Source organism: Magnolia sinica, chromosome 6, assembly GCF_029962835.1.
Source record: "Magnolia sinica isolate HGM2019 chromosome 6, MsV1, whole genome shotgun sequence".
In the NCBI taxonomy this organism is placed as follows: domain Eukaryota; kingdom Viridiplantae; phylum Streptophyta; class Magnoliopsida; order Magnoliales; family Magnoliaceae; genus Magnolia; species Magnolia sinica.
The window spans coordinates 2,655,666-2,671,185 of NC_080578.1; the positions used below are offsets into that span (position 1 = coordinate 2,655,666).

Consider the following 15,520-nt stretch of genomic DNA (forward strand, 5'->3'; position numbering starts at 1 on the left):
GATTTTATCACTCACCAAAGACCCAAAGCGATTAGACTGCATTATGCTAGTGCTATTTCACTGCTTACATGTGTTACCTTAATGATATTATTTGATGGTTAGACAATTGATTTTGACTAAGTTCACTGCTTGTAGGCAATAACCCACTCCCAAGCCGATCTAACACGACCCAAACTGAATTGAGTTAGGGTTGAGCATTCAATACCTTGGGTTGAGTATAGAGTTGGGCCAGGGGCCTCAGGTAGTTGCGACCCAACCTGACCTTCCACCCAAGTTACACCCCTAATCATAAGCACAATGCCACATGCAGGCATGGAAAACCTTCTTCTGAGCAATTACCATGGAACATTTCCCTTACTGTCAGTATTTTCTGTTAGACAATCCTCCCTTCAAAATCCATAACTCCACATACTTTCTTGTTCACAAGATACGAGTAAAAAGACCTAAACCACAAAATGTTCAGATAAAAGTACATCATGCTTTTCTTCCCAAGTAAGAGAGAAAACTCTTATGAGATCCTCACCATAAATATACTCTTACGACACTGGATCCGCATTGTGCCATCCCTTCGTGCATGGCGGTATGCTCATGAACTCGTCAAACTCCTTCACATGTACGTCACAACATTTCCACTGCAAAACAGAGAAAAGTGTAGGCGTTTGAAGATGGAAACTTCAAAACAAAATTGACAAGCCCCAGGAAAAAAGGCAATCTCCTAGACTTACCCCTCTCATCCTGTCATGGAAAATGGCAGGGCCAGGATGGTACTCACACGCACTGTCGTGGTTATCCTTTTCTTTGAACGTTTTACCACATCCTTTATTTCTACAAGTCTGGGGTGCATTCAGATCAATTATCTTGGCAGGCGCAGGAGGGATTTTCTGCACACAGGCTTCGCTCTCAGAAGGTGTCACCACTGGCTGCAAAGGCTTGGAATTTACCACTCTAGCATGTGAACCTGAAAATTTTATGGCAATTTCTCAAAAATTTATTCCTTCAAAGCACACCAAGCCCAAGCTACAATAATGAGAGGAGCTTTTCTATAGTAAAGCTCTTCTATCTTCTTCTCTTTTCTTTTATCTTCCAAAAAAAAAAATATGATAGAAGAGCTGTGCTATTTAATCACAAACGCACATCTAAGCATAGGCTGACAAGCCACTATAGTACCTGTGTGCAAGGTCCAAATTGCTGGCTATATTGTACACATGTCCAGGTCAAACATCAGCCCACTCTGCTCATCATGTGGACAAGTTGTGTGCAGAAGCAATGGAAATTTGAAAATATAGCCAGCTCACCACATCCCATGTAAGACAAATTGCCCACCTGATGAACGGCTAGACATGCATCTGTTGTAGGTGGCCATGTAGAGATGTGCATTTTATCTTCTTTTTTTCTTTTTCTTTTTTGAAAGGTAACGAAAACTTTATTAGAAACTGCAAAGAAAGCGGAAAATAATACTACAAAAACAACAAAAAGCAGAAATTAAAGACCCAAAGGGGTAACAATGACAAAAGGATCCAAGTCCTTTAAACCCAAATGATGCGGACACAAGTGCATTTAAGGTGTACCAACGAAGAAAGCGCCAACCACAAGTGTTGTCCTTGTGGATAGGCGACTATTGAGGAGCTGAAGACCTTTCACATGTGAAAAGCGCCAACCACAAGTGTCGTCCTTGTGGATAGGCGACTATTGAGGAGCTGAAAACCTTTCACATGTGATTGGACATATAAAAGGCCCCACTTAGGGAAGACACATGTGAAGGAAGATTGGAGAAAGAAGACCGAGTGCTCAAACTTTCCCATACTTATGTTATTTGCGCGTTTTTTACTTAATTAGGGGTCTTTTAGTAATTTTATATCTTTATTTGCTTATCTTAGGAGTATTTTAGTAATTTTATGTCTTTATTTGCTTATTTAAGTGGGGTAAATCCCTAAACTCGAATTTCAACTATTGATTAATGAAAAGCAAACCCTTTGGTTGCCTCCTTCCTCTCTTCTCTCTAATGGTACTTCTTCTCTCCCCTTGATCTTCTTCTTCTAATTTCTTCTTGTGCCCCTCCAACTTCTTCAAGGTAATACTTTTCTTCCTTCTATTTTTCAGTTTTGGCTAATCCTTCTTCGATCAAAATCTTGAGAACCGATCTAAACTCTAAATCCCCAAATTCTCAAATCCCTAATCCGAGAAACTTCTTAGTTCTTCGGACTAGTGATCTTCATTGATCAATTGGGTGTGACCATGCAAGATCGGGAGGTCTCATCCCTCGCCGGATCCAACCTAAGTAGTAATTGAATTCCATAATTCATGGTTGTAATGATGGCCCGCTCCATTCCATGTTTCCTTTATGATTTTCTCAGTTATGATGATTACTGTTAGAATTTTAGATCATTTATTCATTTTATTTCCGCTATTTAATTATCTCCATGAGCATGCATCATAATTAGGGTTGTCCTGCGTCAAATTTGGTATCAAAGTCTAGGCTTGCATGGTTTTTGTCTAGATCGAGTTATCAAATTAGGGTTTTGATTTTTAGGTTTAACTTAGAAAAGTTTCAGGTCTAGAAAGTTTTCAATTTTAGAAACTTTCCAATTTTAGAAAGTTCCTAATCTAGAAAATTTTCAGATTTGAGTTGTTTCCTGTTTCAACTTAATTGTGTCAGTTCATAGTAGTTTTGCATTCATCGCATTCATCTTGAAAGTCATGACACCTAGTAGTCTAGTTAGGTAGAGTTTGGTTCAAGTCTTCATTGTATGCCCACAAGAAAAGGTAGAGGTTTCGGACTTCAACCTACCATGAATAACGAGCAGTTATCTGAGCAACTTGCTCAATTGATACAAAAGATAACCGCTCTAGAAGCGGGTCAAAGGCGTGAGTTTGCCCGCCTTGAGAACCAAATTGCCACTTCCATGACTAAGGTGGAGCAACTAGAGGCGTCTCAAAAGGAAAACCCCGCTATAGGGGAAGATGCGCACTCCCAAGTGGAAGGAATCATGGAAGAACGTGCTGCCACACGTGGTGGTAGTGAGGATAGAGATCGTGGTAACGGTTGTGGTATGGTGCGAGAGGCACGAGCCACATGTGGTCATCAAGACCGCTATGATCTAGATGAGCGTGCAATGAAAAGTGTGAGAGTTGAGGCCCCGAGTTTTGATGGGTGCTTGGATCCCAAGGCATTCCTTGACTGGGTTGCTGACATGGACCACTACTTTGAGTGGTATGGCATGTCAGAAAACCGTCAAATGCGGTTTGCTAAGATAAAGCTTATGGGTCAAGCCAAGCTCTTCTGGACCAACACCGAGCATAGGATAGAGAGAGTTGGTAGAGCCCCTATCACACATTGGTATGAGATGAAAGAGAAGTTGAAGGAGAAGTACCTTCCTCTCTCATACCGTCAGAAGCTCCTTGACCAATGGCAATCCTTACGCCAAGGGTCAATGCCTGCCGCTAATTACATCGCTAAATTAGAAGAGTATGTGATGCGATGTGATATTCGAGAAGACTCTCTAGTAACGCTCTCGCGTTTTAAGATGGGCCTTTGTGCGGATCTTCAGCGCGAGCTTATTACTCGGCCCTTAACGGACTTAGATGAAGCATATCAAGTCGTGCAGGAGTTAGAGCAGTATCTGAAGGCTCCTGTCGTTCGTCATTTTGAGTCCCGAGACTCCAATGCTAGATCTAGTTCCCAAGGAACTAGACCTAATATTGGTAATCAACCTAGGGCACAGGCGACCATTCCACCTAGGCCTAGGGAGGACAAGGGCAAAGGGGTTCTTGATGCCAGTCCTAGTAACATGAGCCAAGTGAGGTGCTATGAGTGTGGCAACCTTGGCCACGTGTCTAATCAGTGTCCTACGAAGAGCCATGGGAGAGCCTTAGTTATAGGCGAGTCCCACGAGGGTGGAGATGACCAGGGTGATTATGAAGTTGAAGAGTATCACCCTAAATGAGGACTTACTGATGAAGAAGTGGATGGAAAAGCAACGCTTGCAGTAGTCGGGCGTGTGTTAGCTCAGTCTAGAAGTAGTGTTGACTGGCGTCGAAGCACTATCTTCTACACTATTGCCAAGTGTGGTGAAAAGAATTGTAAGGTGATAGTGGACAGTGGAAGTTGTCAGAATGTGATTTCCACTAGCACCTTAGATCGCTTAAGACTGAAATTCACACCTCATCCAGACCCGTATAAAGTTTCTTGGGTTGACAAGACATCCCTACCTGTCACCCAGCAATGTCTAGTCCCCATCGAGTTTGGGTCATACAAAGAGTCCCTGTGGTGTGATATTTTACCTATGGATGTGGGACATGTTATCCTAAGTAGACCGTGGCTATTCGATAATGATGTCACGATCTTTGGCTGTTCGAATGCGTGTACTTTTATGTATAATGGTAAAAAGATCAAACTTAATCCCATGCCACCTGAGAATCCACTAGAGAAGAAGAAGGATGAGAAGGCAAGTGAGCCTAGAGAAATGGGAAAATCCAAACCTAAGTCTTTACATATAATCAGCGCAAGAGAGTTTGAGAAAGAGGCTAAGGAGGATTCTATGGTGTATGCCCTTGTGGCTAGAGAAATTACACCTGAGGTTCCATCAAAGTTGCCCTGTGAGGTGACCTCGGTCCTGAAGGAATACAGTGATGTATTTCCTGAAGACTTACCGAATGAGTTGCCACCTATGAGGGACATACAGCATGCCATTGATCTTGTCCCAGGGTCTACTTTACCGAACCTTCCTCACTACAGGATGAACCCTGCAGCGCATGCAGAGTTGAAGAAGCAAATTGATGAGCTTCTGCAAAAGGGTTTCATCCAAGAGAGTATGAGCCCGTGTGCCGTGCCTGCATTGTTGATGCCAAAGAAAGACGGCACGTAGCGCATGTGTGTGGACAGTCGTGCCATAAACAAAATTACTGTCAAGTATAGGTTCCCTATACCTAGACTTGATGATATGCTTGACATGATGACCAGGTCCACTATATTCTCTAAGATAGACCTCAAGAGTGGATATCACCAAATTCGTATACGCCCAGGAGATGAGTTGAAGACGGCGTTTAAGACGAAAGATGGGCTGTATGAGTGGTTGGTCATGCCTTTCGGCTTGACTAACGCACCCAGTACTTTCATGCGGGTGATGACACAAACTTTGAGGCCGTTCATGAAAAAATTCCTAGTGGTGTACTTTGACGATATTCTTATTTATAGTACCACTAAGAAATCACACCTTGAACATTTAAAGAAGGTCTGTAGTGTCCTTAGGAAGGAAAAGTTGTACGCTCATCTTAAGAAATGTGCATTCATGTCTAACCAAGTTGTGTTCTTAGGATTTATAGTGTCATCTGAAGGGATGCAGACAGACCCTGAAAAAGTCAGGGCCATAGTTGAGTGGCCAGAACCAAGGAACATTCATGAGGTGCGAAGTTTTCACGGCCTAGCAACTTTTTATCGTCGGTTCATTAGGGGTTTTAGCACGATCATGGCTCCCATTACCGAGTGCATGAAAAAAGGGAGAGTTCGTGTGGTCTAAAGCCGCCGTCAAGGCTTTTAAAGAAATTAAGGGCAAGATGGTGGAAGATCCTGTCATGCGTCTACCTGACTTTTCTACAGTCTTTGTAGTAGCGTGCGATGCGTCTGGTGTCGGTATAGGTGGAGTGTTGAGTCAAGAAGGACACCCAGTGGCCTATTTCAGTGAGAAACTGAATGAGGCAAAATAAAAATACTCCACTTACGACAAAGAATTTTATGCGGTAGTACAATCCCTGAGACATTGGCTACACTACCTCCTACCGCAAGAATTCGTTTTGTTTTCTGACCATGAGGCTTTGAGATATTTGCATTCTCAGAAGAAACTCAACCCAAGGCATGCCAAGTGGGTAGCGTTTCTTCAGGAATATTCGTTTGTTTTGAAACACAAGGCTGGGGTTGAAAACAAACCAGCGGATGCCCTTAGTAGGAGAGTGGCGTTGCTCAACTCCTTGAGTGTAGAGGTAGTCGGATTTGAGCAACTGAAAGATGAATACCCCATATGTCCTGATTTTGGGGGTACTTACGCGTCGCTCTCTATTGACCAGCATATTATGAGTGAATATGTTCTTAAAGATGGCTTTCTTTTCAAGGGAGACAAACTTTGTATTCCCCGTATGTCCCTTCGTGAATTCCTCATCTGGGAGCTTCATTCAGGAGGGATAGCTGGCCATTTTGGTCGTGATAAGACCATTGCCCTCGTGGAAGATCGTTTCTATTGGCCAAGCCTCAAACGAGACGTAGCCAAAGTTTTAGGGCAGTGTCGAACATGTCAGCTGGCAAAGCAAAGAAAGCAAAATACCGGACTGTACACGCCATTGCCAGTGCCACATGCTCCGTGGCAGGACATTAGTATGGACTTCGTGCTTGAGCTTCCCAAGACTATAAAAAAGCACGATTCTGTTTTTGTCGTTGTGGACCGTTTTTCTAAAATGACGCATTTCCTCCCATGTTCGAAGACGTCAGATGCGTCTCATGTTGCTTGTCTTTTTTTTTATGGTGTGGTGCGTCTCCATGGGTTACCTAAAACCATAGTGTCTGATCGTGATGTTCGATTTACTAGCTATTTTTGGAAGACACTGTAGCACATTATGGGAACTCGTTTGCAATTTTCTACTGCTTACCACCCACAAACAGATGGTCAAACTGAAGTGGTAAACCGTAGCCTCGGAAATCTTCTACGTTGTCTAGTGGGTGAACATGTTAAGACTTGGGACCTAATTTTATCAACTGTTGAACTTGCTTATAATGGGTCAGTTAATAGATCTACAGGGTTGAGTCCTTTTAAAATTGTAAGTGGTTATAAACCTAAAATGCCCATAGATCTCTTACCTATGTCTGTTACCCAAAGGTCTTCTGAGTCAGCCGATGCATTCGCACGCCATATTCATGATTTGCATACACATATTAGACAGCGGTTAAATAAGAGCAATGATGATTATAAAGTTTCAGCTGATTCTCATCGTAGAGTGCAAGAATTTCAAGAATGAGACTATGTAATGGTGCGAATAAGGCCAGAGCGATTCTCTCAAGGATCTGCAAAGAAATTACAAGCGTGTAGTGCTGGACCATTCAAGATATTACAAAAGGTTGGGTCCAACGCGTATCGGGTTGACCTTCCACCTGAAATGAGCATTAATCCAACTTTTAATGTGGAAGATCTATTCCGTGCCCATACTCTCATTGTTGATACATCGTCCATTTCATGGCCTTTTTCTAAGTTTGCTACCCAACCCCTTCCACCCCCTCCTCCACCCATTACCCATAAAGAAGCAATTGAGGAAATCTTGGATGACGAGATAGTATTCACGAGAGATGGAGGTTTCCAAAGGTATCTTGTCAAGTAGAAAAACAAATCATCGTCTGAATCTACGTAGCTGTCGGGTGACGCATTGCAGGGTATTGATTCAGATCTACTTGAGCGCTACAAAAGTTTCAACTCGTCGGAGTCGAGTTTTTCTCACCCGAGGGGAATTGATGCGGACACAAGTGCATTCAAGGTGTACCAACGAAGAAAGCGCCAACCACAAGTGTCGTCCTTGTGGATAGGCGACTATTGAGGAGCTGAAGACCTTTCACATGTGAAAAGCGCCAACCACAAGTGTCGTCCTTGTGGATAGGCGACTATTGAGGAGCTGAAGACCTTTCACATGTGATTGGACATATAGAAGGCCCCACTTAGGGAAGACACATGTGAAGGAAGATTGGAGAAAGAAGACCGAGCGCTCAAACTTTCCCATACTTATGTTATTTGCGCGTTTTTGACTTAATTAGGGGTCTTTTAGTAATTTTATATTTTTATTTGCTTATCTTAGGGGTATTTTAGTAATTTTATGTCTTTATTTGCTTATTTAAGTGGGGTAAAGCCCTAAACTCGAATTTCAACTATTGATTAATGAAAAGCAAACCCTTTGGTTGCCTCCTTCCTCTCTTCTCTCTAATGGTACTTCTTCTCTCCCCTTGATCTTCTTCTTCTAATTTCTTCTTGTGCCCCTCCAACTTCTTCAAGGTAATACTTTTCTTCCTTCTATTTTTCAGTTTTGGCTAATCCTTCTTCGATCAAAATCTTGAGAACCGATCTAAACCCTAAATCCCCAAATTCTCAAATCTCTAATCCGAGAAACTTCTTGGTTCTTCGGACTAGTGATCTTCTTTGATCGATTGGGTGTAACCATGCAAGATCGGGAGGTCTCATCCCTCGCCGGATCCAACCTAAGTAGTAATTGAATTCCATAATTCATGGTTGTAGTGATGGCCCGCTCCATTGCATGTTTCTTTTATGATTTTCTCAGTTATGATGATTACTGTTAGAATTTTAGATCATTTATTCCTTTTATTTCCGCTGTTTAATTATCTCCATGAGCATGCATCATAATTAGGGTTGTCCTGCGTCACCAAAGCCCAATCCTTAACCCAAATCGAAGCTTTAGGAAAGGATCGATCTGCCGTATCTAACTTGTTCTCGAAACACCTTCTGTTTCTCTCCTCCCAAATGACCCACAATGTAGCCATGGCTGCCAAATGCCAAACAGCCTTACCCTCTTTTCCAATGCCTCCACCATCCCAAGAGGCCAAAAAAGATGGCATAGAATCCGGCGGAACCCAAGAATCATTAAGGGTCAACACGAAAATAGTTATCGTATGATTAGCAAAAACCCAATCATGTAACTTCACAGAGAATCTGACCTTCTATATTATAATTTTTTACAAGGAATTATAGGGTATACATGGGAACTCGGTTTGGTGATCCAAACTGTTGATCGGATGCACCATGCTGTAGATGTGGTGATGCCCTGAAAATTTCCCGGACTAGAAGAAGCCTAGCCCCCCAATCCTTGGATGACACCTAGTAGAATTGTCCACATTCTATTGAATGTGGACCATCACTAGGGTTGTCAATGAACCGGGCCTCGGGCTGGTTCCTGTCCAGATTTTGTATTGGTCAGGCTGGGCCTGTCTGGCCCTATCCAAAATATTGATTTTGCTTGGCCTGGCCCATTCCGTTGCTGTATTTTTTTTTTCAAAAATATTTACTTGTAGGCCATCAATCAAGGGTTTGGATCTTCCAATCTACACAAATTTTTTAGGGCTCTACATCCACAGTGGACCGATCAGACCAATGATTTCAATCACTGAACCATGGCTCTTCACATACAGATCCTGTACTCAGCAAACTGCGGGGCTGTTTTGTTCCCATCTTTTTTTCTTATTCTTTGTATTCTTTCGGCTTCGCCGCTTTTATTAATAAATTGTGATCCTTTAAAAAAAAAAAAAAAAAAATTTTAAAAGCTTCCTGATGGATAGGACTAAATTCCTCTATACTCGGTATGGTAAAAATAAAAGCATGCAACATTCAAGTTAAGAGGATGAGATGGAATACCATGATCAGAGCAAAAGAAGCCTTGTCGGCATCTCGAACAATCCAGCTTCGATGCATCAGTCTGATTGTTTGCGGCAATTGGACCTGGCATTGTCTTTTTCTGGCTTGAAACTGCCTTCGTAACTGGTTTCTCAGTTGTATGTTTGCCTGTCTTACATCTTCATTAATAGAAGAAATTCTTGAGCAACTGATTTTGAAGAGATGTCTAACCCAGACATTCAATGCAAGAAACTAGATTGACATAACTCTATATGTTCGTAAATGAGCCACAAGCTCGCTTCACAGTACATACGGGTTCATGTGTCAGTTTGGTCACAGTATCAGCTGCCAACCGTTCGGTTCTTATAGATGAGGGTTTCCACCACCAATGTAGATTTTTGGTAATCTATCAAGTTTTGCTTAAAGAACACTCTCCCATTGGTCAAGGTGCTATAGCTAGTTGATTGGGATGAAAGGTCGGCCATGGGATATATTTATGAAGTGATGGATCGGGCAAGAGAAGCTATAGCAAAAAAAAATGGCAGAGGTGAACAAGCAATATTCAGCCAGATAGGAAATCATAAACCAACGGTGGAATCTTCAGTTGCATGGGCCCTTACATGCAGCAGCTTATTTCTTAAATCCTAGATTTTAATATTATGACAATTTTCATCCGAATTTGTAGATTAAAACCAACCTGTATGACCATATTGAAAGAATAGTCCCGAATTCAAGGCAGAGGATCATCACTGATAAGCAGATGGATACGTTCAAAAGGGCCTATGGTTTATTTGGAAGAGAGACAGAAAAATTAACTAGAACAACAAAGCAACCAGGTAATTTTACTTACAATTATTTTGCTTCTTTGAGTTTGATGGTGTGCCTATGGTTTATAAATTAATCTATTTATATAATTTATTAATTATATATGATTGTGTTTTAGGTTTACGATGGGAGAGTTACAAAGACGAGTGTCCAGAATTACAAAAGCTGACTATTCGTATTTTAAGTTTGACATGTAGTGCTATTGATTGTGACCGCAAGTAGAGCACTTTTGAGCATATGAGACATTATTGAATTCATTAATCAACTTATGAATTCACCATGTAATGACCAATAACCTTATGTTATTACATTCATTGGCTTGCAAATACATTCAAAGAAGAGAGAAAGACCCGAGCAACAGAGATTGAATGTGCTCGTCTTTGTAAAATATAATCCCCAGCTCAAAGTCCACCATGCAAAGCGAGAGGACCAAGAGCTTGATCCTATATGCTTATCAAATATGGAATCTAGTGATGAATGGATCCCGGAGAAAGAATATCCTGCACTTCCTACAGATAACACCCGAATGGACATAGGTGAATGATTTACCGAAGGAGGATGTGCAATATGTAGGCGGATCCACATCAAGACCGGATGGGTTAAGTGGTATGATTGCATGTCGTATGACTCATATTCTTATTGTTTAGTCTTGTAGTCTTATAATTATTAATTAATAGTCTTATATTAATGCATTATACAAAAACTATTTCGTAGGTCCTAGAAAACTTGTTGTTCTAAGTAAAGCGAAGGGAAAAGCGAAAGTGATAGAAGAGGAGGAAAAGGAGTTTATTTCGACATCAAATTCTAAAGATGAAGTTGTTGTTGATAATGTTAACCTCATTGGTGATAAGGAAGAGGATGGTGATGGCGCCGTCGCAGCCAACGAAGAATAGATTCATTTGGACTTGTTATTTCCTTTTTGACTAATAGAAACAAGTAAAGAATACATTATACATGTAAATGGGGATGGAGAAAATATTATTTTTTGAATCATATGGAAAACTGGGAAAAATGTTATTTTTTTAACTTGATCATGACATGATGATACAAGACAATGACAAAATGGATGATTTTTGTGTTTTTAAATTTTATTTATTTATTTACAATTTTTGTATTTTTTATGAAAATCTGAAGAAAAAAAAAAATTCTTACAATTTACGATACGATTAACGATACAATACAATTCAGACCCCTTTACGATTTACAATACAATAACGAATATGACAACATTAATACACACACATATTTGAATTACCTATATTGTTCCTGATATCTACGTAACTTTCAAATCTCCGAGCATCGCTGCCACCTAGTTCATGCTATGCTCAACAAGCTACAATCGAGAATCAAGCATGAGATACTAAGCCTTTCTCCTCTATAGCCTAGATAATTACAAGGGAAAAAAAAAATTATAGTGCTACAAGAAAATTCTGTTTAGGTGACCTGAGAACTGATACATGAACTTTATCTTGCTAGAAATAAATAAATAAACAAATAAAGTCAGAATGAAGTGTCTGATGTCCGCACAATAAAGAAAAAAGCAGTATCTTTCCAAAATCAATTCTAATTTCCTATGGCAAAGAGAAAGGGATATAGGATACCCTGGAAGTGCTAAAAATAAGCTAAAATCATGACTTCTTTGCTTGCAACAGCTCCATTCTTTCATACCATCATGAAATATAGGCTGCACAAAATAACATTTTAAGCTCATATAAAAGCACAAGACATTGAACACTAAAAGAAAGTATCATGCCCAAAAGAAATAATGAAAACGGAAGTCAATTTCTACTTACACCCTGAAGATATGAAGCAGCAGAGCCACAAGAACGAAGTCCAAGCATGGTTTTTTTTTTTAAATAAAAAAAGGCAACATTAGTATATAACACCAAATAAATTTATAATCACAAGTTAATAACAAAAAGAAGTGTTGAGGGGTTCCCACTACAGGAAAAAACACACGTTGGCATTTACCAAAAACACCAGAGTTCACTAGCTCCTAATGCAGGGGAAAAAATACAAGTCAGCGTATACTGCAGACAACAAAATCTGCAATTACAACTACCGAACCACTAATGATGTTTAAATCACTTATCAAATCTCAAAACATGCATTTGATTGTCCAAGGAGTTAAGATTTCTTGTGAAGAATGCTCACAAACTTCAATTTCAAGACAAAATCTGCCAGCTACATCAAAACCTTCCCACATTTAAATGAAAACTTACACTCAGAACTAGGGCAACTGAAGAAACAGAAGTATCACACGATGAAGAAATGATTTCCGTGATAGACCACATTGCTATAGACCGCTCTCATTCACATATTGAAAATCAAGAACATTGACATGAAGTTTATAAACCATAATGTAACACAGGCCAAAAAGTAAGTCACGACACCAAACACTAGGAGAAGGTGGTAGAACAAAAATTAAGACAAGATCATCTAGACCATCCAATTGCCTAGATTGAAGATTTGAACAAATTTGAGTGTTTAGATCAATCAGATGCCATATTATCCTCATGTGTTGGATTGAACCAGTTTTCCCTTATTATTTTCATCACATATTTGGTGGGCCACTTTTCGGGTAACAAACAATGTCCAAGTGGCATGAAATTGGTTACATTTGAAAGCCTAAGATCACTTTTTGGGTATCAAACAATGTCCAAGTTAGCTTTCAAACGAATTGGTCACTTTTCAGGTATCAAACAATGTCCAAGTTGGCTTTCAAACGAGCCCAATATCTTGCAATTCTGAAACCATTTGAGTGAGTTACAACTAATTTACCGGCCAGATTCAGGGGCATTTTTGTCATCTTAATATTTCTGTGAAATAGATGGTTAGCATTATAAGCAATGGAAGGTTAAGATAATGCTTAGGGTTTCTCTTTCTTTAAGAAAGAATATATATACATGTAAAGAGTCTTTTCTGAAGAATTATGACGAAATAAAAAAAGATACTGTTTTTTCTTGGGCCACAACATGCATTGCTTCCCTTTGTAAGCAGGGGTTCATTATGATTACTAGCATGGCGGTTCGTAGGTTGTTGGAGAGTAATCCACAGTCCTTATTTTTATCTTTTCGTTGAATCCATGGGGAAATTTTATTTTTATTTTTTTTTTTTTTTAACACACGCACGCACACGCTCATGCCTTGATGGGATTTCACCTCCTATGGGTACTCGAACCCTCAACCAGGTGTTGAAACTCATAAGAGTCTCCCACTGGAGTAAGAATAAGAATCCATGGGGAAATTTAATGGTCTGATCTTTAAGAAAGAGGTACTCAATCTTCAAGAAACAGGTACTCAATCTTCAAGAGCGAGGTACTCATCCAAATCAGTAATCTATTCGATTTGGTTGCGTCATCCATCTACAGTGAAAGGATCACCAAATCCAGTGCCACACTTGTACAATCAGAAAACCCATAGTCCATTTATAATTCCACCTTACTGGCATTACCTGCACTTAACGACAATCATACAAATCCAATCCATCTACTCTGAACAAATCATACAGTCGCAAGTTCGAGGCATTAGCATTATTAGAAAAACAAAAAGACATTAAAAAATACAAAAATGGGAAAATACAAAAAGAAAATCAGGAAGGGCAGGCAAACGAAACCAGAACATGAAATTCTACAGGAAAGAAGGATTCGATGGTTGCAACCACCCAAACATAGAGAGAGAGAGAGAGAGAGAGAGAGAGAGAGAGAGAGAGAGAGTCATACAGAATCGTGGTATCTGCAGGAGTCTTCGGGGTTGTCGTCTTCGGTGAACATGGCATCGCAGCCAATTCGCTGGCATCGGAACTTCGCACTGTCCTTTTCCATCGTTTGGGGGAAAACCGGAATTCCAGAAAATCAAGAACGATTTAGGATATCGCGAACTCGGAAGCGACTGGTCTTTGGATGGGCTTTTCAATATAAATACGAAAAGTAAAATTACAAAGGACAACTCCAAAAGTTTTCCATCAATCGAGCGAGATCGTTTGTCTGTGTGTCTTAGTGTTTTTTTAGGGTTCGGCTTCTCTTTGTTGGAGATCTGAGGACGCTACTCAACAGAAAAAGAAACGCGCAGAGCTTTACCGCGATTACACGCGAGGCATATATCCATGAGGAAATAATGTCCAATGCAAACGGTTTCACTCCAATTGCAGTGCAAACGACCTCTGTGGGCCCCACCGTGGTGTGTTTATGAAATCCACTCCATCATATACAGACTCTCTTATGTAGTCAGACCAAAAGTCAGCCTAATCCATGACCTATGTGGCCACACAATAGAGAAAACTTGAGAGGGGATGTCCACTCTTGATTCTCATCTAACGGCTACCTTATGGATTATATGAAATCCAATCCGTTGAAATGCCCTACCTGCGACAGATGATAGCATAAATAAAAAATCAGCTCATTCCGAAGCTTGGGTGCGGCCCTACGCAAGTAAAGGGTGAGCATCCCACTCCTAAATGTTCCCGAGCCATGGATCAGCTAGATTTTTTTAGGCTCACACGAACAGATAAGAGGCGTGCATGATGTTCTGAGTGGCTGTCATCAGCATATCACGGTGGAGCACATGTGGTTTGCCCCAATTGCAAACTCTAGCATAACACAATTGGAAGATCCCAGACTAGAGGCTTGGTTTTTTAGTGGAGTGGTTAAGTGTGTGTTTTTTTTTTTTTAAAGAAATTTACGACTGTACGACCCATTTATGGCCCATTTACGAGATCAAGCCCACCTCATTTTACCTTGCAAGAATAAGCCCCCTCTGTACGGACGCCTTCCCAAAGGTCGAAAATGCCCCTACTTTTTCTTTCAAGCGGATCGGCTGCTGCTCGAAGACGAGTGCTGACGCTCCTCAAACTCCGAGTTATACGAACGGTTCAAAAGAGATCAACGTTACATGGGCCCCATAGTTATGTATTTATTATATCCACAACGTTCACCCATATTTCCAGATCATTTCGGAGCATTATCCCAAAAAAAAAAAAAAAAATTATATCCAAAGATCAACTAGACCACGCCACAAAGAGCAGCAGAAATTTGATTTTCACCGTTGAAACTTTTGTAGGGCCCATCATAACATTTATTTTCCATTCAATCTATTCATAATGTCACAAAGACCTGGATGAAGAGGAAAACAACTTTCTTAATGATCCAAAACTTCCGTGACCCCTAAAAGGGTTTCAACCGTAGATGTTCAATCCTCCACTGTCTTTTACAGTGTGGTCCACTTGATAGCTAAATCTGTCTTATTTTTCTTCTCAAGATTTATTACGAGTTTGCTAAATAGATGGACGGTTTGGATAAAACACATACCTCATGATGGGACCCAAAA

General features: G+C 40.4%; 1 protein-coding gene across 1 annotated transcript; it reads right to left on the reverse strand.

Moving 5' to 3' along the window:
* Nucleotides 1-313: 313 nt before the first annotated feature.
* LOC131247943 (cysteine and histidine-rich domain-containing protein RAR1) lies at nt 314-14,267 on the reverse strand. Its single transcript, XM_058247916.1, has 5 exons — nt 13,918-14,267; nt 11,798-11,880; nt 9,393-9,550; nt 726-958; nt 314-632 (listed from the first exon to the last, which is right to left on the reverse strand). Exons 1-5 carry the CDS (start codon nt 14,017-14,019, stop codon nt 537-539), a joined length of 672 nt encoding a protein of 223 aa, XP_058103899.1. The 5' UTR covers nt 14,020-14,267; the 3' UTR covers nt 314-536.
* Nucleotides 14,268-15,520: the final 1,253 nt, after the last annotated feature.

Excerpts from the sequence above, each read along its gene's own strand:
- LOC131247943 (XM_058247916.1), bottom strand. The coding sequence starts at position 14,019 with ATGGAAAAGGACAGTGCGAAGTTCCGATGCCAGCGAATTGGCTGCGAT. Across the intron at positions 959-9,392 it reads CTTCTTTTGCTCTGATCATG|GTTCACATGCTAGAGTGGTA; the intron begins GTATTCCATCTC and ends TAAAATTTTCAG. Across the intron at positions 633-725 it reads TCCATGACAGGATGAGAGGG|TGGAAATGTTGTGACGTACA; the intron begins GTAAGTCTAGGA and ends TCTGTTTTGCAG.